We start from the raw sequence: 27,213 nt of genomic DNA, 5'->3' as shown, positions 1-27,213 counted from the left end.
ATCTGGGAATTTGCGATAGATGCTACAATTTTAAAAGCGAGCATCTGCTTCTTGTCATATCTTGCTCGGTGTGGGCCTTGGTGGCAAGGATAAGTACTCAATGAACAGATTATAGAGGATCCAAACTGATAAGTTGTCGCTATGATTCGAATAGAAGGGGATTAAAAAAAAAACACTGAGAAATCTCGACTTTTTTAGAGTAAAAGTACAAATTACACTTTACACAAATTCCACAAGAAAATGACCAGTAGGGAGTTTCCCCCATATTTTCTTAATGTTTCTGTATTGTGCCCCCCCCCCCATATTTCGAGGCCTGCTACGGCCCTATTTGAATTTGATTTTTGCTGCTGCCTAAGTAAATGGTTGATGAATTTCTACTGAATGCCGTACACAACTTTCGTAAGTAACCTAATTTTAATTTAAATGTTTTGCCACTCATTGCCTAACATGTATTTACATTTCGTTTCCTTTATCAAGAGTAAAAAAAACTATAAGCTTTGAACTGTATTATTTTCCTACCAGAAAATTGATTTCTTTGTAATTATCTGATTTTGAAATGTTTTCATTTGTGGCTATGTAACTTCGACGTTTGCGAGCTGCGTCCCCCATCGTTTGATTGCCCCGACGTGCAAGGATTGTACAGCCAAGTAGATTCGGGAGTAACAGAACGCCATGGTAAAGAGGGGGATTAAATAGAATAAAACGAAGAGAACACTGACGTAAGAGATACTAGCAGTCACCTCTTTCCCAGTCCACAGAGCAGGCAAAACCACCGACCTCAAGTTTGTACTGCGAGACACCGAGCAACGGTAACAGCGCCAGTGTCCATCAGAGCACCCTGATCAATCAGAGCACCCTGATCAATCAGAGCACCCTGATCAATCAGAGCACCCTGATCAATCAGAGCACCCTGATCAATCAGAGCACCCTGATCAACACGACGGCCTTCAGGACTTCTGTTTTCGTCAACTTTGAGACCATACACTGTACGATATTCAAATAACGCTCTACTGCAAGTAGCGTAAGATGGAGTGTCGCAGAGAAGGCAAAAGCGGTGACAAAGGCATACAGTATACAGGATATTCCGGGGTCGGAGCTGTGCAATGCTTTGCTCAGTTGGCCATATGAAGCTACTGGGCTTGACATTGTGGCCCTTAGAAAATCATCAAGAGCTATACTTGCGATAATTCCACTAGACGCAGATCGCAGTGAAGTCTCCCTCAGTAAAGTTGCGATGAAAAGACCGTTAAGAAGGATGCCAGAACAGCAAATAAGATATACAGTGCAGGCACGATGTCTTCACCAGCCATCTCGTTAGACTCAGCTACAAAGCACGGCACGGCTGAGCTTGCAAAGCTTATCCTTCGTAAGCGCTAAAGGCTTATGACCGGATTATTCAAATAGAACTTGGAATTACATGATTTCATATCCTCGAGTCCTTTCTACTGCAAATGATAACAAATGAACTAGGAAATCTTTTCTAGATATTGGATGCCAAAAATAGTTTGAAAGGTGTCGAAGCATGCTCAGGATCTCTGACTGAGATGATAGAAGCCTCTGGTATCATTCATGAGGGATCAAGGAATTCCAAAAAGGGGGGGGCGAATCAAGGGTTTCAATAAAGGGGGCCGAATTTATTGTTTGTTCCGTAGCCAAGATTTTTAACAGGAGGGGGCCCAAAAGGCCCTTTTAAGGCATTTTCTCCTGTATTTTAGATAATGTCTCATACATTTACTGTATTTTTGGCTGCTAGAAGGGGTGCCTGGGCCACCCCCTGGCTACGCCCCTGTGTTTATCCGATGGATTGGCTTATATTTTTTGTTATTTTTAAGCCAAATATCTGAAATTAGGGGGAGCCGGGGCTACTGCTTCCGCAAATTGTTCAAATAGACTCAGAACTACGTTGGGAAGGTAACAAATACTCGCTAGCAAGGGAGGTATTTTAAGTTATATATTCAAATGGGGTTTCAGTCATACTGATGCCGTTTTGTTGACAGACCTAATCGCGTTTGTAGAATTTGCGAGAAAATCTAATTGGATAAACAAACAATCGAGAGACATCTTATTGAGTCCGGCCAACTCATTTCACTCGTTATTTTGTTATCCCTCTTGGCCGAGAGCAGTAAGTACACAGAATGCTATAAAAATTTAATGAAAACTAAAAATTAATCCATCTTAAATGCACTCCAAACATTCATTAAATAGTGATGACCTGTTGACTCGGTCTATACAAGGCCCGTTAGGGTTTTTAGTTGGTAGAATGTTAGCGTTGCACAACAAGCCCTCATACAGTGCTCAGTAGACCTTTAACAGCGAAGGGAGAATTAGTGCGTACCAAATAGGGACATAGTGAAAATGCAGCAACTTTAAGGATACATTATTTGAAAGGACCCTGGAGTCGTGTTATGCATAAAGATATAATTGCAAATTTCACGACATAAACACATAAACTGCGTGCTAAACTATGTGCAAAATTTATCCAGGGAGTTGTATCGTAGCGCTCTTTAAAACCAATATTATTCAAAGTTTTCCACTTGTCTTGAAAAACAGTATTTTGGCATCATAATATGACAGAGTGTCACTGATAAGAAAATTCCATTCCTATCTCAAGAGGAATCTTCATCAGTTTTTCCATCCTGATCGGTAGTACTTGAATAAAGGCTTCCATCGTGATCCGCAATAGTACTTGAATAGACGCTTCCATTCGAGCTGCTTGGACTAGTAATGCGACCTTCCGTCTCCGCTAGGCTCAGTAGCTGTGTCAGGTCTTGGATGTATCGTGTCGCCAGTCGTATTGTGTCTATTTTTGAAGGCTTTTTCTCCAAGGCTCTTAATGGAATTTTTTTCCTCAAAGTTTCAAAGGCTGCATTGACTTGTTGTACTCTATTCCGTTCTCTTTCGTTTGCGGTTCGCCTCTGTTTGCTTACACCCGTGAGCCGGCGGGTCCGACGTCTTGCTCGTCGCGTTTTGTTTATTCGACTAAACGATACTTTTTCCATTTCTGCATAGCCGTCACATTTCATACCTTCACTTAATTCTTACCTCCCATTGAATTAGCAATGACCTTTTTGTACCACAGACGCTACTATAGAAGTGGTGACTGTTCCCTGATGTTTACCCATTAAAAAGTGATTACACATACAGAGTAAAGCTAATTTATTTGATTTAGTATGCACTGTCTGACAGACACCGATCAACTGCAGTCTCAACAATAGCGTCGTGTGCCTGGCTTTGTTACGACCCATAAGGTTCTAGGCATTGCTCGCCGTGAGACATTCTACATACCACCGTACCACCTTATTTGGAAACGTGCAAGTCGACCTAGAAAGACAAGGGAGAATTTGGGAGGAAAATTATTATTATTAGCGATTCAACTCTGTTATGGAGAAAAGGGGAAGGGATGGGCTAGTTACGGAAATAGATGTTTCCTTTTGGCTCGGCGAAGAGAGAATCTGCAAAGGCCTTTTAACCAGATAACAAAAAAACTATTATATTACCAGGAACGGTAGAGATTTCCTTTGCACGAAATACTGACCGTTCATCTTTAGCTTTGAAATATAGATATCCTTCTTCTTAAACCCCATTTCCCTGCCGTTTTATCAGGCAATCCCTTTTTCCGCAACAGGGTAGACCGTGCCACACCATAACCTAAAACACTGTGTTGGGCATGTCACATAATGTCACATTATTATGTGTAATTTTGGTCATGGAGTTTTATTTTGTAAAAATTGTAAGATTATTCCCTTCATTAAATTACTTTCAAACATTGTTAGTCTGCTCGCTGCATAAGCATACACTATCAGACGTCTATTATCAAGAGAACCTGTCAACTCACTATACTTTATAGCCTCGGCCCCAGGCTTCTTGTGACAGCCCTGTCTTGCCACGAATTCTATGTGATAAGTATGCGATACGTTTTGTACAAGAAAACTATATTTACGGTGAGATCACAAATAATGCAAGAAATAATAATAATGCAAGTTTATTTTCATCCGTTTTTAGTTTCTGAATTTTCGGAGGGCCAGCTAACATAGTCAACATATATACAACTAGAAGTTCTCTACAACTAGAAGTTCTCTACAACTAGAAGTTCTCTACAACAAGAAGTTCTCGTGGAGAAGTGAAGTGCTCGAGCTCATAGATTGGATGGTCATTCAATTGCAAGGGTTAAACTCATATTCTTATTTTAGATTTGTGTGGGGCAGTTCGCACATTTTCCATGAGCCAGACTTATGCAAGACCCCCTTTTCTTCGCAGCCACTTTCTTGGCTGATCACTAACCCTTTATTTCATGGTTTCTCTGTTTGTTTTATAAGAGAAAAGGAACAAAAACAATTGCTTGTAGTCTTATTAATTTTATTAAACCAAAGAAAATACTTAATTGAAGGCATTGTATGTCTAGAAAGGGAAAGGTTAAGTCTGATAACCATAACAAACAGTCTGATTAGCTATGGAGGGGATGTGCAGTCATAGATATTATGGAAAATAATTATATTTAAAAAAAGACTGCTTTTTGGTGATTGATTGAGAGGGACACAACCCGTGTGCCCACTCCAAGCTGCATGCCTGTACATACCCAGTAAGCTATTTTGGTCTAAGTGGTGGCCATGATAATAGCCACTGAAAAGATTACTGCTCATGTGTTAACGATATAGTGTGCTATACATAATTTATCTCCTAGTGTACACAGCAGTATTCACTGGAGCCTACTGATTTCTAAAGAATCTGTGTCTCCTCCATGGCTGTGTTTTCCTTGGTTTAAAATAATGTAGCAATCAATTTTGTTTTATTTCTTGGGCAATGACTTGCAATCATAGTAGTTCTGGACTGGACATAGCTGTGGAAAAATAGACTCAAAATATAAAATACTGCAAAGTAGCGAAAAAAATAACAATTTAATGCACTAGTCAATTGAAACCCCCACCCCCATGGTCCCGGGGAAGGGTGGGGATTAGACTTTGACCCTGTACAAAACAGAGAAAAGCCCCAGCCCCCTCGGGACAAAACTGCAGTCAAATACCGCTATCATTCATATTCGTTTTTGCACATTTCACCATGCAGCTCGCCACACGCTGATACATGGAATTGCTTGCTACAGAAGAGAAAGAGTCTCAAACCAGAAACTGACACGACTTTTGCAAAGTACATTTGGTAGAACACAGCCGTAGATATCAGTTATAAATGCCAAATAAACAAGAAAAACATAAGAACGCTGACGATCTCTCACTTTACGTCTGTACGACGAGCATACGACCGTGAGAGACTTGACTCTAATGTAAATATGCTAATTACTTTATTCTAATGTCCGTCCTTCTTAGCCGTTTGAACGAGTGCTGACCAAGTGGAAGCCATTTCTCCCAAGTAATTTCCGCGTACCGTTTTGGCATCAATGTCTACCGCACCTCCTCCATATACGACCCAAGCAAGGCTGCCTACCCCCCACAACCGGGCTACGGGCCTCAGCAACCGGGCTATTGGCCTCCAGGCTATGGCATCAATCCACCACAACAACACACTACAGTCATCCAGCAACAACCAACGGTGGTAGTAACTGGCGGAGTTAGCTTTGGCGAGAGCCCGACTAGTATGGTTTGCCCTTACTGTCAAGCTACCATAGTGACTGCCACATCTTACGTCCCAGGAACATGCGCCTGGCTCATCTGCCTCGTTATATTTTGTTTCTTGTAAGTATCGTTCAAGACACTGACTTTCAGACTTAAGTAATAGATATTAGCAAAACCTTAATGTTTAGTTAAGTAGGGGAAATGTCTAATAGCAGGCTAGTTATACTAATGATATGAGCAAGATCAGATTGCAAGCGTACACAAAAGGGAAAAGAGGTTAAATAATGGCTTTTTGAACCAGGCATTACTTACTTATAATGAGTTATAACAGGAGAGCACGCGATGTTACTAACACGTAAAAAAACGTTACTTAGAGTTAACATCTTCCAAATTTCTTTCGTTAAAGTGTATTGTGCTTATCAATGCTTGCTTCTCAAATGTAATAAGTCAATACATGGTATTTAATCAAAACCGCTTTTTATTCCCTCTTTTCGATACTCATCAAGGCAGATAAAACGCATCCGAGAGGAATAATTAGAACTTACATCATATTTTAACGCCCCCGCACTCACTTCATATAACAAGGATAATTTATTGTTTAAAGCCGCATTATCACAAGTTTACTTCTAGTCGATTACGATTTTTAACGGAAAAAGCGAAAAATATTTCAAAATATTGAAAGCAGTGTGTTTATTGAAAGTTTCTTTGAGGATGTGATTGATAATTTATAGAGGATGGCCTGTTTAATATCTCGGGTTTTAATAGGTTCTTTTGTCTTTTAACGGTTGAGGTTTCCTTCGGACCTCCGGAAGTAAACTGGTGACAATGCGGCTTTAAGTGTAGGCTGTTTGCAGTGGTTCCGGCCGATTTGTCTTAAAACCAACAGCAAAAGCCATATAAAGGCAAAAAAGGTTTAAATATATATCAACAGCATCTTGTGCAGGTGTTGTGAAATGTCCTTAAGTTATTAACACTTTCTCATTTTTCTATTTTAGCAAAATGATATGCCTTTCTCATAATAAAGTTGAATATAAGTTTGGATTTTTAACTAAAAAAAAAAACTATTGAAAAGGATAGGGTGAAACAGCTGTCTTTAAGTCTTAATGAAATTTGAAGGAGACTCTTTTATTCTTAAGGCCCATTTTCACCAGGCAAATATTACATGCAAATAGACAAGGAAATAGAGCATGACATGGCTATTGCACAGGCCCAGACCCAGGGGGGGGGGGTGCAAGGGGAGCATTCCCACCCCCAACAATAGCGAAAAGCCACTTCCGGTTCCCAATAGACATGTTGTTTGTAGACAAAACTAGAAATCATAAAAGTGAATAAAAGATAAAAAAAAAAGTCACCAGAAAAATCCTGGGTACGGGCCTGTTGCATGTGCACAAACCAGAGTGAAAAATAACCAAGAGAAGGTGTGGAGAAGGAAGATATGAAAAGCATCTTCTTCCCTCATATTTATATTATAATTTTTATTTGAATTACTTTCTTTTTTAATGTTAAGCTTTTGAGAATTACAGGGAAAAAACATACTGTGCTTCCCTTGAGGCCTGGCTACACATTCAAACATGTTTGTTTAGCCACCCACAAAACATGGCACTCAATTAGCACAGCAACAGCACATCCAGATATTTGAACGAGATCAAAACATTTTCATCAATCATTTGTGTTGAATGTACGTTTTATTGTCCATGCTTTTATCCAATCACAGCTCGAAATTCCTATGGCGCCACATTGATCTCTCAAATAATCATAACAGAAAAAGCGCACGTTTAAATTGTTAAGCCAGGCCTTTAGTGTCACACACTGTAAGCAGGCTAACGATCGCTGTCATGAATATGAGGGGGGATACCCTATATCATCCACCTGTTATGGCCATTATTAATCAAATCATAAAATGCCTTGCATTACTGTGATGTATACTGATGGTTGTGTGTAATTTTCCAGCTGGCCTTGCTGTTTCTTGCCATTTGTCCTTGATGGTTGCAAAGATGTGGTCCACTCTTGTCCCAACTGCCAGAGGCAGGTTGGAGTTTTCACTCGTCTTTAACCAAGTCTACTTATTACCTTAAAGTTATGGAGCACTTAGAGTGTTACATCCAGTTTGCTAGTGGTCTGGATGGGCAGCTACTGTAAACAGCTAATTTTGTAAGGTTTATACTAACTTTTTTAAACTTGTTTATTTGTTTTGTAAGGATTAATGATGAGGAAGTACATTTTCCTTCATTTTTTGTTTTAATGTTTAATAGATTTAAACTAAGTTCCATAATAGGAAATGATACTTAAAATACAACATTAATTTTGTAGTTGTACAATAGTTCCCAGCTGTATGGAATTTTTTTTGTTATTGTACCATAGCTTTTACAAAATAAAAAGGAACAAAAGGTTATGCTATTCTCTCTTCTGCCCTCTGACCAAACCCCCTCCTCCCATGGCCGACAAAAGTAGGTAATTTCCTGAAGGATAATCCTCTTTCCAAACAGTAACAAAGTAATACTACTAAAAAAAGACAAAGTTTATTTATGCTTAATGCAATAGAGTGGTTTTCAAAAACCTGTGAAACACTTTTTAGTTTATTTAGTACACTGTAATGTCATTGTTCTCTTTTGTTCTGGCTTGGCAATTACATATTGTTGTACAGGATTTTGAAAACCACTCTGTTCCATGTGTTAATTAAAACCAATCATCTGGACAATTCCCTTTGGTAAATTTTAATTGAAGATTGTCACCCCTAGTTATGACATCGTATTCTTCTGCAGTCCCCCACCTTTGAGACATTTCAAGTCTGTAACCAAGGAGAGGTTTAAGGGGTTTGGAAGAACCAACCCACTTGACTGGAAGATCCACTCAAATGAAAGAAAAATAAATACCACTGCTAGCTAGGAATAGTACTGCTAAATGGGGGAATGAACTCCTGGCTATGGGCCTGCATTTGTGGCCTAGTGCCTCAATGTATCTGTTGATGGGTTGTTCCTAGGAGTCATCAGAGACTGTAGCAACACAGAGGAGACAAGTAAACTATGGCCAAGCATAAGCAACAATGTTTATTTTGAAACGATTAACCAGTATGAAGAACTGACCAGACAAAATGTTTAATCACAGACATTTAGGACGGGCAAACATTCTTATCAGTCAAATTCAAATATGGTCCTGTAACCCTTCCTAATAGCCATCAACTTGTTGAAGCTCTTACACTCCTATTAAAAAAAACGTTGCAATTAGCAAATGGAAAATGTAAATAAGCAGTTCTTCGTGAAAAAAGAAATTGCTCTTATTTCTACAGAATACCCGAAAAAATCATACGATATGTTAATTTATTATCTTCATTCTTACAAATCATCAATACAATAGGCAATGGACTAGCATTTGCCATTTGAATTGGCAACGTTTCTTTTTTAAATAGGAGTATACAACAAATTGATAAAATAATCAAAACAACATAAGAACACTGAACAGAACTCGCTATTCTACAAATAATAGTTACTAATAAATAGAAGTTTGCCAGCCATTTTAGCGGTTCAATCGTGGAGATGGCATGGAGATGGTCGCAGGGATGGCAATTATACAAAACTACAAGTGGCAAATGAACTTTCTTATTCTTCACCTACAAAATTTCATGCTAATTATTTTTTTCTGTACAGAATTTTTCAGTGCTTTACTAACCCTTTTATCTCTGTACATAAAAAAATCATATCAAAGCAATGCTTGCTTGCTATTTTTCTGAAATGCAAACTATGAATTAGTGGTTTTCTTTAACCACGAAAATACACTATGAAATATTATTACTCTTTATTGGGCTCCTTTCTTCATTGATTTTGATTTATTGATCACATGTTAATGAAAACCACTTGAAATATAGACATAAGCAAATGAAAATGCTCAATCGCATTTATACAGTTCAAACGCCTGTCAGGGCAGCCAAATACATTCTATCACATAACACTATCTTCCTCGCTCATGGTATCTGGCAATTTCTCCTTTTTGGCTAGATGCCCAAACATGGCTAGGCATGGCTGTAGATATAAACTAAAACTAACTTCTTTGTACACACCTTTCAAATAGTATTAAATTATTCTTTTCTTTGATGATATATTTATCTGTTGTTGTTTTTTTCATTTATGTGGGGAACAGAATATTTCCACATTGTCCAGAGGATTACTGTTCCGATTTGCTTTTTTTCGGGCTGCTCTTTTAGCAGCGGCCAACCTCTGCCTGGCAGCAGCTCTTTGCTTTGCTTCTACTTCTTTTACTTCTTCTTTGGATCTTTGTCTTGTCAATGGAACCTTACCAAATGAAGGTTGCCTAGTCAGTGAAGAGGCTTTTTTAGATAAAGAAGGTGTTCTAGTAAGTCCATCTCCATTTTCTGCTGGTTTGAACTTCTCTTGCCAATCATTTTGTCTAAGTTCCTCTAATGCCTCAAACATGGAATTAACATCATCAACCTGAAAAAAAAAATGCATTTATCAGGATCAAAATTTCACAACCTTGTCATCTGACCTCTTAGAAAATGAAGAAGTTTCTAACCTATAAAAAAAATTCTGTAGACCTCACATAGTACACTTAAATATACTTGTACACAAAGTATGTAGTAAAAATAAATACTACATAAACAATGCAGAAAATTGTGAATTTTATTATATTTTAATATTTTTTTATTTAAAATGGTACAGCTGGTACAGCGAGGCCAGTTCCATGCCTGATCTAAACAGGCATGCACTAAGGATCAGGTTCTAAACTACTCCACATGCCTACCCTCAAAACGATCTCATTCCATTGGCTCTTAGCTGTTACACAGAAATATATTTGAGACCTGTTTACCTTTCGGTGGTAAAACTGTTATTTGCTAAGCCAAATTTCCTGTATACTCCTATTCCAAATAAGGTGAAAATCCATGTATCTACCTACAGTAATGCATGAGTATCAAATAAATAAAAACAAATCCAGGCTTCAAAAGGTGTAGAATTATTGTTTGTGTTCCTACAAACATTCTTATGGCTTTCAATCATCAGGGTTCAGCCATTTACACATCACCCATGAAGCACTGTGGGTTGATTTCCAAGTGCAACATTTGAAATAGGGGTATAAAGAAACTATTTGTCTATACCTGAATCATAACCATGTCCCAGAATCCAGCAAGGTCTGCATTGGTTGGCCTGATACCATTTAGATCTCCAATTCCCTTAAAACAAAAATGAGATTAATGCAAAAACCTTTACTTCCAGTAGCCCCACCTAAAAGATGATTAAAGAGTATTAATGAAGAGTATTAATGAAGAGTTTTAATGAAAAAGTTTTAGGAGACTTTATTTTTGCCTTGCATTGCTTGGAAAAGCCAAATAGTATTCTATGAAAAGGGACATATGAAAAGTACCCACTGTAGCTAAGTACCTAGCTAAATGATCTATTTTCATGATTTTAAAGCTCATTTTGCTTTTTGTTCCAAACTTCCACTTTCCAAATGAGAATTGATGTTGGTGGGAACATGTCCTCTAAGAAAGCAAACCTGGTAAAGTATGTGCTATACTTACCAGGTTGCATTCACATAACCCTTTGAACTGCTTGAACTTCTTCGTTGTCAATAGTTTAGATTTTCCAATTGCGGCTCTCACCTTGCCACAAACTTCAAAGCAAACAAACAAACATATGAACAAACAAATCATTCCTGAAACCATTTTATAAAATAGTTAGAATGAGTGTTCCTATGAGGTCATTAAATGATAAAGTGACAACAAGTCCTGTGCACTATTAATCAACAATTCCTTTATCTCTCTCCCCCAGGGAAGTGATCAAATATTAGGATATTTTTGGCATTGGTACAGTAAGCTTCTATCATTGGTATGTCTATGAGTATACAGTTCAGGATCTGGTATTTTTGGTTGGCAAAATTTCTATCCTTGGTACTTTTTTCAGGTATCAATATTAAGGTGTCTGTAGAGAAAGTCTGGCTAAAATCAACTGCAAACAATGCAATACTGCAGAAAATGATAAAATGATGTTGTACAAAATTAACACAAAAATATGACAGAGACATCTTCTCTTCAATATAAAATATGATACAAACATTTCAAAAAAAAATTTTTTTCATTTAGAAGGAATAATAGGAAAATGGTTTTTAAAAAACGCTCTTAGTTTTACAAAACATAAGGATAGCAAGAGCTTATATATGACTTGCTACTCTAGTTTAGCTAACATGACTATTTTTGGTAGTCAAGGCTTACTGTAGTCATAGAAAATAGCAATGACCACGTTGCCATTATTTATGCTGATTAAAAATAATGAAAGCAATTTTCAAAGTGTGCTGATGCTGTTTTCTTTCAATAATGAGTCATGGTAAAAAAAATAGGGAATGAAAAATTCTTTTGAGATGTCCCTGTTGCCACTAGGAACCTCTTCTCGGGATCTAGAAAATTCCAATTTTGCAGGCAAACAAGAGTTTTCCAATTCAAAATGCAATAAATTAAACCATTTCCTAATACTGCTGTGCTACCATCCAGGGAATACATGATAATTTACTTAACTGGTGGGGTACAGGAAGCATCACAGAATCTATAAGAAATCCGTCTCAGTAATACTAAGATTAAGAAATAAAAACTTCCTTGGGTTTCAAATCTAGTGTAGGGTTTAAAACAATAGAATAAAGGCTTTCTTTCCTGAACAAACAATTGCCTCTATTGCATAAAATAATATCCAACAGGGAAAGAATGCTCCCTTTAGAAATCCTACACTAGACGAACAATGTCAGAACATCCTCCAACAGAGGCTGTTTCTTTTTTTTTAATCATTAGTAAATTGCACAACTTCCTGGCCTTTCAATTAAACCTCCTCAATGATACGAAAGCTATGTCTTGTTTTATCTGAGCATTATCATAAGAGCCAGGCAAACAATTATTGTTGCCTATTGAATTCATTACAAAGTTGAATGCTAAGAATCTGCAAATGATGCTTTATATGAAAGCTCTTGGTAGCATCTTATGTCTCCTTGTCTATAAACAACACAATGATGAAAAATATAGGAAAATGATCAATATTAACTGACAATAATCCACGACAAGTAGGTTATCATGTAGGTTATATGATATGGTTTCTTTACACTCATAAACCTATTGTAGACATGTTGTGATAGCATTCCAAACTGTTTAGAAACTCAACTTGAAAACTCACTCTAATTTCGCAGTAAAATAGACTAACAACCTAAAACCAAGTGGAATTAGAAGTATTGAAGATGCAACTCCAAACATGTTCTGTAGTTGTTTGGGGTGCTATTTTGGGTGTTGAATTCCCTCTATGACATGTTTTTACCAAAGGTTTATATTATCAAGCTATACACAAAACCACATTCACATTAATATGCACTCAGTCATTTTAAGTGAGAATGTGGTTGCATGCATGCACATTTGTAAAAAAAAAAGCACAGTGTGTGCATGGAAATTGGAACATGTAAAAACCATTGAAATTTATATCCTCTGAACGTTATATCTCTTTTCTGGGTGTAATAACCTCTAATCTCGGCTGTGCCAAAAATTACAAAATCCGAATAAAATGTTGATAACAGGTGCCATGTGTATGATGTAAATAATATCATCTACCATGCAGCAATTAAGTAGGCATGGTCCAAAATAAAATAAAACTACAAATTTGATACGAAACACGAGGTTAGTGGTAAAATCAATTAAAGAGAGGGAAAACAAAATGTATCAATAATATTCTATAGAGCTCGAGGATAATTAGAGTGTGGTTAAAGGATAGAATGTATGGGGACTAAAAGGAACTAATTATGTGTCCTTTCATTTTTTCAAGGAAAGGAGGAAATATAATACTTAAGTAATGCTCCTTGTAACATTGCCAGGATAAATACAATCATAGCAATGTTTGAATGATACAACAACAGCAGAAGATTTCATTTCAATTATGATCTCTGCAATGTGATTGTTGTCTTTTATGGGTGACAAACGGCATTACACACATGCACAACAAACCTTCCTCAGTCGCGGAACTCTCGCTGATATCTTTATCTAATGTCTCGCAAACTCTTGTCATTCTTTCTGCTTCTTTTTTCATAACTTCAAGGAAATGGCGGCCATCTTTTTCGACAACTCCATTCAAATCAAGACCCTTTTGGAAGTTCTCATTTAGACAATCCAGCTCGCGTTCCGCCAAGATTGGGCTACTAATTGCAGACGGAGAGACATTTTCCTTGCCTGTGTTCATCATTGGTGAAGTTCTTTTCCCTTTTCTTAGTATAATGATAATTTCCGTCTTATATCTACCATGACCAGTCCGCATTTGGTGCAAAGGAAGGCTCATTGCGAGCGCTGAATTGTGCCCAATGTTCAATCAGCTGAAATCAAACAAAGAAAGACGTCTACGAAATACACTCCAAAACAGCGCTCTAACACACGCATTTGTAGCCCATTATTCGACCAAGATGGCGTGTTATGTACCAGTAGAGGTAATAATCCCCAAATCAGAACAATTCGTCGTATTGTATGGCTTCTATCGGGCGGAACGAAGACAGTAAATTTGTCGCCGGTAGACCTCGTGACTAGTGCAGTCGTACACACTAGTTTCGCCTAAAGATGAGGTAATCGGTGAATAATTTATTGCAAAGACGTATCTCCAAGGATAGCGGCTACAAAGAGAATAAAAAGTATGACTGGCAATTAGGTGAATATGCTTACAGGCCAAGCAGCACTTAAAATTTCGGAAAGTCTACAAACACACCGGTTCCTGATTACAAATCGGACACTGCCAAACGAACAAAAGAAAAACTCCCTAACCTGACAAATTCGAGCTTTAAGCAGTCCATGAAACCTTCATTTCCCGTCAGAAACGTGATGGAAGGTTGCACTGAGGGTGGAACTTTTCAATGAACTCAGCTGACCGGCTTTTAGCGACGTAGAAACATAAATATTCAATCCACTTCCTGTATGTTTGCTCATGTAGTCAGGCGACTTGTATAATCGACAGCCACTCAGAAGCGTGACTGAATAACGACGTTAGAGCGACAGCGCGGGAAAATTCATCTCCTCAAAAGCGCACAAAGAATAGAACACCATACACGCTGAGATTTTTACACAATTACCCCAATAACTAGATCTCAAATTATGTAAGGCGGTGTGTGCAATGTAAATATTTATTGCGCTATAACAAATGCAATATCGATGCTTGTAAACAGACAACGCAACACAATAAAGAAACGCACCTGGTTCAAGCTGGCCATGTTTCTTTTCAAATCCCAAACCAATATAGCGAAGGTTGAGTTTGGCCTACTTGACCTCAGTTATCCCATCGGCTGTACAAGAATGATCCACGAAGTACAAATATTTTCAAAACGCATCAAGTTCGAACTTTCCCCTCAGGGATTTTATAACGTCATTAATGTGTTTTAGCATGGGAGGGGAGGGCAAGTCGAACACTGGGGGACTGGGAATGGGCTTTTTATTACCGCTGGTGTATCCGGGGCTCCTTTTCAACTTTTCGAAGACTCGGAAAGAAAAGAAGGATTTCAGTAGTCCAATTTGTCGCCTTTTAACGGTAAATTTACCACTGATTGAACTGCTGAAACATGCTAGGGCTTGGCAGAAGGCTAATATCTGCAAATGTAAGTGGAAGGAATGTGCATTTCTCCATAAAAGAAAGATATCTCACGACAAAAAAAAACTGTCTGCCTTTTTTTGCAGTGACGGCATTGATATTGATAAGAAACAAATAGCATTTTCAACACTTTCTTAGCTATTAAAAGTAAAATGGAACATGGAAAACCATAACGCTACCATTGATACAACATATCCACAAATTTGTACTGATTGCTTGGTGCAACTGGTGATGGAGTTTAGCTTATGTAACCACAACGCTTATTTGTTTTGCTAATGACCTAAGCAGGGGTGGTAAAGGGGGACTGCACGATATGGAGCGACATCAGAATACCTTACCACAATTGTCCTACAAAACAACTTCACATCTTAATCTCTAAAGAATGTGGCCTTATACAATGTGGACACTCTTTTTGCTCTATGCCACACATGTGGAATGGCCGCACTGGATTTCCAAGTCAGGCCCGTAGCCAGGGGGGTTCAGAAGAACCCCCCTACTTGACTTGAAGGTTTGCTTTAATGAAGGAAATTAAGTACCACTACGAGGTAGGACGAGCTACCTAAGAGAAAATGGTCCGCTTCCTGGGTTAACGAACACCCCCCCCCCCCCCGTCAAAATCATGGCTATGTTCCTTCAAGTGCAAAGTGTCAGTGGTGATATTTAATTTGGTTATTAAAATATACTCCTCTGCTAAGGATCTTGATTTTTCAGTCTTTCCAAGCCATCTAAAAGATAAAGAGTTGAAATTAGCTCTTTATTTGTTCTTTATTCGAATATATTTTTTTAAGATTTCTTCATTTATAAGGATGCTTAACCTCAAGCACAAAAATATTCCAATTATAAGCCGATCTAAAAATAAGCTTCCTCAAATGCAACTCTCCCTCAACTCAGGTACAGTACATCGAAGTCCATAGCTGTCAACTCACCCGTATTAGATGGGTGTCACAAAATTTTGGACCTCATTACAAGCCTGATTTTTGTGAGAGTGTTCATATATTCTCTGTATTTCCCTGCATTGGCTCTCTTGTTGTTTTTCACATATTTAATGAATGTCACCCAATTTCACAAGATTTTTGTCCAAGTTGGGTTGACAGCTATGAAAGCCCAACTTTAAGCTATTCCTTGTGACAATAACTGTATTTTATTGCTTAGAGAGTTATCAATGAATCTGCCTTTTTTCCATGAAGGCCTTTCAGCAGTTCCACAAATTGACCAAGCCATCGGTGTATGGACTGACAAGATCTGTTTGGACTGGTCAAGAAAGCTTACAGGATGATGACCCAGAAATGCATGCACTTATACAGAGGGAGAAGGATCGCCAACTACGCGGCTTGGAGCTCATTGCTTCGGAAGTAATTTTGTTCCCGTCTTCTTCCAGTGGAATTGTTTAGGTATATGTGTATGTATGTATGACAAATCTGCTTTTTTGTTAGAATTTTTGCAGTAAAGCAGCATTACAGGCTATGGGGTCCTGCTTGAATAACAAGTATTCAGAGGGATACCCTGGACAAAGGTATTGTATTCTGTCATTTTTTGGTACACTAATTTGGCAGAGTTGACTACCAGTTTTTGGGGTAACATATTTTATACTCTGTATATGGCTCTTTGGGTAATTTTATTGATCTGACATTTTTGGGAATATTAAAAAGTGAGCTGTTTTCATTCCCCTCACAATTGTTTAGTCTTTCTGGATTCTTGTTCATATATCTTATTATGCCCAATATTTGTTGTAAGGTACTATGGAGGAACAGAAGTTATTGATGAAATAGAGAAGTTAGTCCAAGAAAGGGCATTAAAAGCATTCAGGCTGGATCCTAAAGAATGGGGTGTGAATGTGCAGCCATATTCTGGTAGGTGCCGCAACGCCTTCAGCCACCCTTCCACACCCCAGCTTGTCCAAAAATGTTTTACCCATGAGAATTCATATAAGCAAGGTTGCTGCTTTTAAGAGTTATGAATTGAAATTCTCAATTATTTGTACAAGTTACATTACAACTATTTATTTTTTAGGATCTCCTGCAAATTTTGCTGCCTTTACTGGTTTGCTAAAGCCCCATGATCGTCTTATGGGATTGGATCTTCCTCATGGAGGGCAGTAAGTAAAATAACATATCTATTTCTGTATGTGTTAATCTCTAGTTGAGCTGGAAAGCTAGAAGATGTGTTTGTATGAGAGCCCTTAAACCGCTTGCGGGCAGGTTATGGGCAGGGTGATCCAATCAAGTAATAACAAGTACATTGATCAAAATTGTGCTCTATAAGTAATATGTTTTATTTTGTTCTCAGCCTTACCCACGGATTTATGTCTGATGTGAAAAGAATATCAGCAACATCTATTTATTTCGAGTCAATGCCTTACAGATTAAATGTAAGTCTGTAAAAAGTATACATCTTTTTGTATTTCTGACAATTCTTCAATCTTTTATCAATGAAAATTAATGAGTCAAACTGTTTCAGGAGAAAACTGGTCATATTGACTATGATGTGCTAGAGCAGACAGCCCAACTGTTCAGGCCAAAGATGATTATAGCAGGTGCAAGTGCATATTCCAGGCTGTATGAATATGAGAGAATGAGAAAGGTTAGTGACCATGACATCCATTAGTGTTTCCAAGACCATGCAGAACCTCCTTCTTTGCCAATCTCATCCTAGTGCTTGATTTGTTCCAGATTGCTGACAAGTGCAATGCAGTATTGCTGGGCGATATTGCACACATTGCCGGGCTTGTAGCAGCAGATGTATGTGGTGCATACAATATTAAAAATCCTTTCATTATATTATTTTCTTATTATTATAGTTGTTAACCTTGTTTTGACAGGTGATTCCTAGCCCCTTTGATTACTGTCATGTTTGTACAACTACAACCCACAAGACGCTGCGTGGTGTGAGGTATATATTAAATCAAATAATTGATTTCCTGTTTGTTTTTAGTCTACCTGGCATTTTGTGTACTTTTATTATTTAAGTCTGCTCTTTGTTTAAATTTTTTTTGGTTCTCTTTTTCTTAAAGGGCTGGTCTTATTTTCTATCGTATTGGAGTGAAGGGAGTTGACAAAAAGACTGGGAAAGGTATAAAGCTAGTTGAGTAGTAAATACTGTACCTACCTGTTGTTTTTCATCAAATGCTTCCCTCCTTTTTTCAGACATCATGTACAACTTTAAAAGGGATATAGACTTTGCATTGTTCCCTTCACTTCAAGGTGGACCCCATAACCATTCCATCGCAGGAGTGGGCGTGGCTCTGAAGCAGGTACTGTAAATCACTCTATCACCTGGCTTATCTGTTTTATCACCTCAGATATCTGTTTTATCACCTGGCTTGTCTGTTTTATCACCTGGCTTGTCTGTTTTATCACCTGGCTTATCTGTTTTATCACTTGGCTTATCTGTTTTATCAGCTGGCTTGTCTGTTTTATCACCTAGCTTGTCTGTTTTATCACCTGGCTTGTCTGTTTTATCACATGGCTTGTCTGTTTTATCACCTGGCTTATCTGTTTTATCACCTGGCTTATCTGTTTTATCACCTGGCTTATCTGTTTTATCACCTGGCTTATCTGTTTTATCACCTGGCTTATCTGTTTTATCACCTGGCTTATCTGTTTTATCACCTGGCTTATCTGTTTTATCACCTTGGTTATCTGTTTTATCACCTGGCTTGTCTGTTTTATCACCTGGCTTGTCTGTTTTATCACCTGGCTTATCTGTTTTATCACCTGGCTTATCTGTTTTATCACCTGGCTTATCTGATTTCTCACCTGGCTTATCTGTTTTATCACCTGGCTTATCTGTTTTATCACCTTGGTTATCTGATTTCTCACCTGGCTTATCTGTTTTATCACCTGGCTTATCTGTTTTATCACCTAGCTTGTCTGTTTTATCACCTGGCTTATCTGTTTTATCACCTAGCTTGTCTGTTTTATCACCTGGCTTATCTGTTTTATCACCTGGCTTATCTGTTTTATCACCTGGCTTGTCTGTTTTATCACCTGGCTTATCTGTTTTATCACCTGGCTTATCTGTTTTATCACCTGGCTTATGTTTTATCACCTTGGTTATCTGATTTCTCACCTGGCTTATCTGTTTTATCACCTGGCTTGTCTGTTTTAGCACCTGGCTTATCTGTTTTATCACCTAGCTTGTCTGTTTTATCACCTGGCTTATCTGTTTTATTACCTGGCTTATCTGTTTTATCACCTGGCTTGTCTGTTTTATCACCTGGCTTATCTGTTTTATCACCTGGCTTATCTGTTTTATCACCTGGCTTATATGTTTTTCTAGTAACACAGTAATAAGAAATTTCACAGTTATATTAAATAAAGGGAGTAGAAAAGCTCATGTTAGTCCTGGTTTAGTGCATGCGTGCAAACGGCTCCACTCTTATCTAACACAAGGTGCATGCACATCAAGCACAGCGTTTTTTTCTTATTTGCAGAAATTCCATTACATACCTTAATTAATTTATTCAACTTGTAAATGATATATTTCTGATATCAGCATGTTTTTTTATCAATGTTTTTTACACCACCTGAATCAAAGCTAAAGAGCTTTCAGTATTTTAATCGCTCCTTTTAACCAACTGCTTTATTGCTTATGTGACTATCACCTAGAAAGGGCCTAAAAAATTACGATACAGTTTCGCAACCTGGTCCCGGAAAGAAAATTACATGTGCACGTTTTATCCAAGCTATACAAACTAGGTATCAAATTAATCATTATAAAATGGAAAATCTTCCCATGTTTGTCATCTATGGTTTGAAGCAACATTTGAAAAAATGTCAGTAAAACATGAAACGTTAAGGTGTCTTTGGAAAAATTTAGGTAACATATACCCTGTGAATGAAAACTGATGCTAAATTCCTTTTTCAATCAGCACATGCTTGTTAACAACTAGTTTCATTCAGAAGTGATTATATTTCAAAGCTGCAGTATGCAAGTTTCAGCCATTTCAGCGAGGTATTGCTCTGTCAGCCTGTCAAATTTTATGCAATTCCGAGCAATTTATATGGTACATCAATTCAAAAGTTTAGCATGTTTTGGCCAAGGTTTTTGTTTCTGATATTAATCCCTTTACTGGATTATGACACTTCACACCTAATGGTGAGGCTCACATTGCCAATCGGGTTCCTTCACTGCTGTGCTGCAGTTCCAAATAAATCAAATACCTGCCAAGTATTTAACACCCTTGTAACAAGAGTAAAAAGTTTTTACCTGAAAGTGTTATTATTATAATTCCCTAAAAACTTTTTTCGCTTATATTTCCTAAAATAAAATTGCTACCATAAATATCCTTCCAGAATATGGGGTAGTATTTCTTTAATGTAGGGATTCTGTTATTATTAAAATTTTCATTATTTCTGTCCACATAAAACTGTACCATAACCTTAAAAAGGCCTTAAACCTAAGTCACTTTTTATCTTTGAAGCAAAAAAAACTCTGAGCAGGAAGGATTTTTATCTAGTTGTTCCGTAATATTTTTCATTACAAAAAAAAATTATATACCAAACATAGTCTTGCATATCCAGGCTCTGTCTCCTGAGTTCAAGGCCTATCAGGAACAAGTGTTGAGGAATGCAAAGAGTATGGCAAAAGCACTAACAGATAAAGGATACAACATGGTGTCAGGTTAGTTAGTGTCATGTGGTACACCAGACACATACCCAGAATTTGCTGAGGGGGAAGGGGGGTTTGCACAGTCATAGGTATCGGAATATAATAGCATTAATTGATGATCCTTTAATAAAGATGACCTTCTTTATTGTGACCAGTGCATGTAGACACGGGTAGCTGAGGTAGACGTAGACATGGTAGGCATGTGGGTAGTTGAGAGCCAAATTTAGAGACATCTCTAAGGTTGGGATGCTGATTCTGGACTGAAATCTTGGGACTGAAAATGCTTTGAGTTTAGATTTCCAAATGCATTTTCAAACCTCCAAAAATATGCTAAGTGTTTATAAAACCTTTATGGGGACACTGTCTTCAGGTTCTATCACCCAATTTCTTATATATTCGTATACCATCAATCTGAGAATTTGGAGATGGAGGAATCTTAGCTTATTCATATTGCGTATGTTTCAGGTGGTACAGATAATCATTTGGTTCTGTTGGATTTAAGACCAAAGGTAGGTTTTGAAGATAACAATGTAGAAAGTGTTGTTGCAATGCAGTGTAGTCTGTGAATTGTTTGTAATAATCAAATCAATTAATCAGCTATTTTTTTAAGACATATCAAAGCTATTGCCTCAGACTTATACAGATAAAAAAAAAATCCTGTTACAAAATGTTTGACGTCCATTGATGGAATTTGCTCAATAATGTATTTGAATTCATCTTGAATAGATTTTTGGAAGCTGCTGTAAAAGCTGCTTGGGCTTATGCTATGGGATAAGTGGTGCAACTCTAATGACACTGGTTTCAATGGCAGGGCATTGATGGTGCAAAGGTCGAGAAGGTGTTGGAGGCGGCATCCATCACCACAAACAAGAACACTTGTCCTGGGGACAAGAGTGCACTAAAGCCAGGGGGTCTGAGGCTAGGTAAAAGGAGCAATGGTAAAGCGAATATGAGTTGTTGGAGTGAGACAGGGTTCTGGAGTTGGATGAAGATGAAAAGGGTCTGGGGCTAGCATGGGAGGGTAGGAGAATAAAAAGCAGGGCCTGTGTAAAAGTGAATTGGGAATCGGAGTAGTGGCGCAGTATGCTGAAGCTGATAAGATAAGGTGGATGGGTGTTGTGGTGAAGTGGATAGAGGAGGACAGAGTTAGATAGATGGGTAGGAATCAGAAATGTAGTGGTGAAGTGAATAGAAGATGATAGAGTTGGGTAGATGAATAGGAATCAGAAGAGTAGTGGTGAAGTGGAAAGAAGATTATAGAGTGGGATGGATGGGTAGGAATTGGAAGAGTAGTGGTGAAGTGAATAGAAGATGATAGAGTGGGATGGATGGGTAGGGATTGGAAGAGTAGTGGTGAAGTAAATAGAAGATGATAGAGTTGGGTAGATGAATAGGAATCGGAAGAGTAGTGGTGAAGTGGATAGAAGATTATAGAGTGGGACGGATGGGTAGGAATTGGAAGAGTAGTGGTGAAGTGAATAGAAGATGATAGAGTTGGGTAGATGAATAGGAATCGAAAGAGTAGTGGTGAGGTGGATAGAAGATTATAGAGTGGGATGGATGGGTAGGAATTGGAAGAGTAGTGGTGAAGTGAATAGAAGATGATAGAGTTGGGTAGATGAATAGGAATCGGAAGAGTAGTGGTGCAGAGAATAGAAGATGATAGAGTGGGATGGATGGGTAGGAATTGGAAGAGTAGTGGTGCAGTGAATAGAAGATGATAGAGTGGGATGGATGGGTAGGAATTGGAAGAGTAGTGGTGAAGTAAATAGAAGATGATAGAGTTGGGTAGATGAATAGGAATCGGAAGAGTAGTGGTGAAGTGGATAGAAGATTATAGAGTGGGATGGATGGGTAGGAATTGGAAGAGTAGTGGTGAAGTGAATAGAAGATGATAGAGTTGGGTAGATGAATAGGAATCAAAAGAGTAGTGGTGAAGTGGATAGAAGATTATAGAGTGGGATGGATGGGTAGGAATTGGAAGAGTAGTGGTGAAGTGAATAGAAGATGATAGAGTGGGATGGATGGGTAGGGATTGGAAGAGTAGTGGTGAAGTAAATAGAAGATGATAGAGTTGGGTAGATGAATAGGAATCGGAAGAGTAGTGGTGAAGTGGATAGAAGATTATAGAGTGGGACGGATGGGTAGGAATTGGAAGAGTAGTGGTGAAGTGAATAGAAGATGATAGAGTTGGGTAGATGAATAGGAATCGAAAGAGTAGTGGTGAGGTGGATAGAAGATTATAGAGTGGGATGGATGGGTAGGAATTGGAAGAGTAGTGGTGAAGTGAATAGAAGATGATAGAGTTGGGTAGATGAATAGGAATCGGAAGAGTAGTGGTGCAGAGAATAGAAGATGATAGAGTGGGATGGATGGGTAGGAATTGGAAGAGTAGTGGTGCAGTGAATAGAAGATGATAGAGTGGGATGGATGGGTAGGAATTGGAAGAGTAGTGGTGAAGTAAATAGAAGATGATAGAGTTGGGTAGATGAATAGGAATCGGAAGAGTAGTGGTGAAGTGGATAGAAGATTATAGAGTGGGATGGATGGGTAGGAATTGGAAGAGTAGTGGTGAAGTAAATAGAAGATGATAGAGTTGGGTAGATGAATAGGAATCGGAAGAGTAGTGGTGAAGTGGATAGAAGATTATAGAGTGGGATGGATGGGTAGGAATTGGAAGAGTAGTGGTGAAGTGAATAGAAGATGATAGAGTGGGATGGATGGGTAGGGATTGGAAGAGTAGTGGTGAAGTAAATAGAAGATGATAGAGTTGGGTAGATGAATAGGAATCGGAAGAGTAGTGGTGAAGTGGATAGAAGATTATAGAGTGGGACGGATGGGTAGGAATTGGAAGAGTAGTGGTGAAGTGAATAGAAGATGATAGAGTTGGGTAGATGAATAGGAATCGAAAGAGTAGTGGTGAGGTGGATAGAAGATTATAGAGTGGGATGGATGGGTAGGAATTGGAAGAGTAGTGGTGAAGTGAATAGAAGATGATAGAGTTGGGTAGATGAATAGGAATCGAAAGAGTAGTGGTGCAGAGAATAGAAGATGATAGAGTGGGATGGATGGGTAGGAATTGGAAGAGTAGTGGTGAAGTGAATAGAAGATGATAGAGTTGGGTAGATGAATAGGAATCGGAAGAGTAGTGGTGAAGTGGATAGAAGATTATAGAGTGGGATGGATGGGTAGGAATTGGAAGAGTAGTGGTGAAGTGAATAGAAGATGATAGAGTTGGGTAGATGAATAGGAATCGGAAGAGTAGTGGTGCAGAGAATAGAAGATTATAGAGTGGGATGGATGGGTAGGAATTGGAAGAGTAGTGGTGCAGTGAATAGAAGATGATAGAGTGGGATGGATGGGTAGGAATTGGAAGAGTAGTGGTGAAGTGAATAGAAGATGATAGAGTTGGGTAGATGAATAGAGTAGTGGTGAGGTGGATAGAAGATTATAGAGTGGGATGGATGGGTAGGAATTGGAAGAGTAGTGGTGAAGTGAATAGAAGATGATAGAGTTGGGTAGATGAATAGGAATCGGAAGAGTAGTGGTGAAGTGGATAGAAGATTATAGAGTGGGACGGATGGGTAGGAATTGGAAGAGTAGTGGTGAAGTGAATAGAAGATGATAGAGTTGGGTAGATGAATAGGAATCGAAAGAGTAGTGGTGAGGTGGATAGAAGATTATAGAGTGGGATGGATGGGTAGGAATTGGAAGAGTAGTGGTGAAGTGAATAGAAGATGATAGAGTTGGGTAGATGAATAGGAATCGGAAGAGTAGTGGTGCAGAGAATAGAAGATGATAGAGTGGGATGGATGGGTAGGAATCAGAAGAGTAGTGGTGAAGTGGAAAGAAGATTATAGAGTTGGGTAGATGAATAGGAATCGAAAGAGTAGTGGTGAAGTGAATAGAAGATGATAGAGTGGGATGGGTGGGTAGGAATCGGAAGAGTAGTGGTGCATAGAATAGAAGATGATAGAGTGGGATGGATGGGTAGGGAATTAGAAGAGTGATGGTGCAGTGAATAGGTATAGAGTGAGGTGGATGGGTAGGAATTGGAAGAGTAGTGGTGAAGTGGAAAGAAGATGATATAGTGAGGTGGATGGGTAGGAATTGGAAGAGTAGTGGTGAAGTGGAAAGAAGATGATATAGTGAGGTGGATGGGTAGGAATTGGAAGAGTTTTCGTGAAGTGAACAGGAGATGACAGCGTGGTGTGGGTGGGATCGAAGGATAAGTTGTGAAATATGTAGTAAATGACAGAGTTAGGTTCAGATGGATGTGTTAGGATCGGAGGAGTAGTGGTGAAGTTAATAGAAAAAGTTTTTGTTTTGTTTCTCACTTAGTGTTGCGTGCATCTCGATTTCGTTACAGGCGCACCTGCGTTAACGTCACGCAACTTCAAAGAACAAGATTTTGTGCGAGTTGTGGAATACATTGACAGAGGCGTGCATATTGCACTGGACGCACAAGAATCTACAGGTTGGGCTGAAATACATGCTCGTCTCGTTAACTCAAATGACTAGGGTGGACACTCAGGGTGGATATTCCCGGCACATAAGCACGGCATTCACAATACACACAATCACAAATATTTGATGCGCGTATACAAGTCAACAAGACGACAACGTGCCAAATGTTTACGATTGTTTAATAAATCGTTTCTGATATCGCTCTCTCCATAGGTGACAATCTGAAGACATTCTTGCCCTTCATCAAATCCGACCAAACTATCTCTGCCGCCATAGCCGATCTGAGGGGAGAAGTCGAGCAGTTTGCTCGTGGATTTCCGATGCCAGGATTTGAGAACCATTAAATTTTATTTCGTAAATTGTCTAAGTCTACCCAAGTGTATGGCTACCCGAGAGATATAATGAATAGAGAGCCTGTTCTGCAGGCAATCCAAAATCAATAAAGGAAGCTCTAGTTTTAAACAATGAATCTGTGTCTGATGTATCTGAGTAGTTATTCCACTTGAACAATGAATGCGCAGGTTTAGATTTTATGGAGTAACTCTCCATAAAACAACATGTTACGAGGTTTTGGGTGGTTCTTTTATGGTATTGGGGGTAGCCGGGGATCGTACACGCTGAGCAAGGGTTGACCGTCTTCTTGTTCTTTATTGCACCGCTTGAGTGTTTACAAATGGTAGAGCTACCACTGACTAGCGGGAGGTTGGCTGTAAGAAGGCAAGTGCTTTCGGAAGGTAGTGAAGAAACATCTCTTTCCCGGAAAGTCGACGAAGCCAACTTTAGAGAGTCCTGACTAAACCAACCTAGAGCACTGCCGTGTAGTGTCCTCGCAACAGTACAATCCTAGAGCTAGTTACTATGCTGCTCAATTTATACTAATCTCATTAATAAACTGGTCAAACTGGTTTTAAGGATGATGTAAGAAAAGAAGATCGGGTATTGACTTTGGGAAGAAAATCAACGATGAAATAATAAATGACTTAGAATAAATTCCTTCGATAGAAATAGCAAGAGCAGTATAAAAGGAAGAGTTTGACTATAGTAATATGCAAAATTAAGTAATGTAACAGCGGTAAGATTAAGGATAAAAGTAATCGTTAAACTGTTATTTTAGCCTGGCAAATATAAAACCTGTTTTGCTAAACAGTAACTACGCATGCTTAGTCAAACAATGAAGAGATCCACGTAAAGCAAATAAGTGAAATGTCGAATGGAAAGAGCAAGTAAATATCTGACGTGTCGGAAACGACTTTTGCATAGATTAACAATTCCTTCATAACAAACATTCCAGACAGAGTTCACAATGGGACTTCACACCTCGATTTCTATAGAGCAAGCCAGTAAGTACAAGAAAAAGGCAAAATAAGGGGACGGGTATTCTGAAGTTTAGCTGATTTGATAGGAGAAACGTCTACATTTTGTGGCATAAGGTATTTTATTTTTCGTTGTAGGATGTTGTATTTTTGGCGAAATGTTTAACATTTTGAGTTGCTATTACATTAATTTTGTTGCGAAATTTATTACATTTTGAGTTGGTATTACATTTTTTGTCGAAATATGCTAAAAAGAGAAATTTAGAATGGAAATTCAAGGGAAATGTCAATCAGAATCTTTATTTGTGTGCATATATTGCTTGTGTGCATCAGGTTTCAAAATTCTAATTATGTAAAATTTAACATATATTCAACTTTTTTTTATTGTATTATTGTTATTGTATTGTTATACAATAAGAATTTTGAAAACGGATGCACGCTAGTCTTAGTCTGCGTGACACTCAAAGCTGCTGCTAAGCAGACGTAGGCTAGTGCTATAGTGAACTACTGATTTCCGCTACTCCAAAAACAGGAATTTTTGAATAAACCCACTGGAGTGCCGGCTAGCAGGCTGCTAAAACTGGACTAATTTACACTTTTCCGGTGTGTTGTTGTTGATCTAAGAATTGTTCTTGAAATAACAGTGGCATCCAGAGAGTGAAA

The 27,213-nt window shown here is 38.3% G+C and overlaps 2 protein-coding genes and 1 long non-coding RNA gene across 7 annotated transcripts; 2 read left to right on the top strand and 1 right to left on the bottom strand.

The window, feature by feature from the left end:
• Nucleotides 1-8,596: 8,596 nt before the first annotated feature.
• Nucleotides 8,597-14,956, bottom strand: LOC5514811 (disks large-associated protein 4). Of its 4 annotated transcripts, none has more exons than XM_032384403.2 (5): nt 14,769-14,956; nt 13,543-13,904; nt 11,095-11,186; nt 10,672-10,746; nt 8,597-10,009 (listed from the first exon to the last, which is right to left on the bottom strand). In XM_032384403.2, exons 2-5 carry the CDS (start codon nt 13,868-13,870, stop codon nt 9,680-9,682), a joined length of 825 nt encoding a protein of 274 aa, XP_032240294.2. In that variant the 5' UTR covers nt 13,871-13,904; nt 14,769-14,956; the 3' UTR covers nt 8,597-9,679. The 4 variants fall into 4 exon arrangements, with proteins under 4 accessions (XP_032240294.2, XP_032240295.2, XP_032240292.2 ...); XM_032384404.2 differs by lacking the exon at nt 14,769-14,956 and adding an exon at nt 14,344-14,612; XM_032384401.2 differs by lacking the exon at nt 14,769-14,956 and adding an exon at nt 14,344-14,611 and having other exon boundaries at nt 13,543-14,195.
• A 62-nt stretch (nt 14,957-15,018) lies between these two features.
• LOC5514855 (serine hydroxymethyltransferase, mitochondrial) lies at nt 15,019-25,706 on the top strand. Of its 2 annotated transcripts, none has more exons than XM_048722753.1 (16): nt 15,019-15,167; nt 16,348-16,512; nt 16,594-16,673; nt 16,895-17,010; nt 17,171-17,255; nt 17,447-17,528; nt 17,618-17,740; nt 17,830-17,898; nt 17,979-18,049; nt 18,171-18,229; nt 18,304-18,410; nt 20,683-20,782; nt 21,236-21,279; nt 21,582-21,693; nt 25,140-25,247; nt 25,451-25,706. In XM_048722753.1, exons 1-16 carry the CDS (start codon nt 15,132-15,134, stop codon nt 25,579-25,581), a joined length of 1,488 nt encoding a protein of 495 aa, XP_048578710.1. In that variant the 5' UTR covers nt 15,019-15,131; the 3' UTR covers nt 25,582-25,706. The 2 variants fall into 2 exon arrangements, with proteins under 2 accessions (XP_048578710.1, XP_048578705.1); XM_048722748.1 differs by having other exon boundaries at nt 21,582-21,708.
• Nucleotides 21,715-24,554, top strand: LOC125560672. Its single transcript, XR_007306765.1, has 2 exons — nt 21,715-24,158; nt 24,207-24,554. It is a non-coding gene; the product is annotated as an uncharacterized LOC125560672 (long non-coding RNA).
• Nucleotides 25,707-27,213: the final 1,507 nt, after the last annotated feature.

This window comes from Nematostella vectensis, chromosome 2, assembly GCF_932526225.1.
Source record: "Nematostella vectensis chromosome 2, jaNemVect1.1, whole genome shotgun sequence".
NCBI classification, from domain to species: Eukaryota; Metazoa; Cnidaria; class Anthozoa; order Actiniaria; family Edwardsiidae; genus Nematostella; species Nematostella vectensis.
Note: the sequence above shows the minus strand (reverse complement) of the source record. Positions and strands in the feature narration are given on the sequence as shown.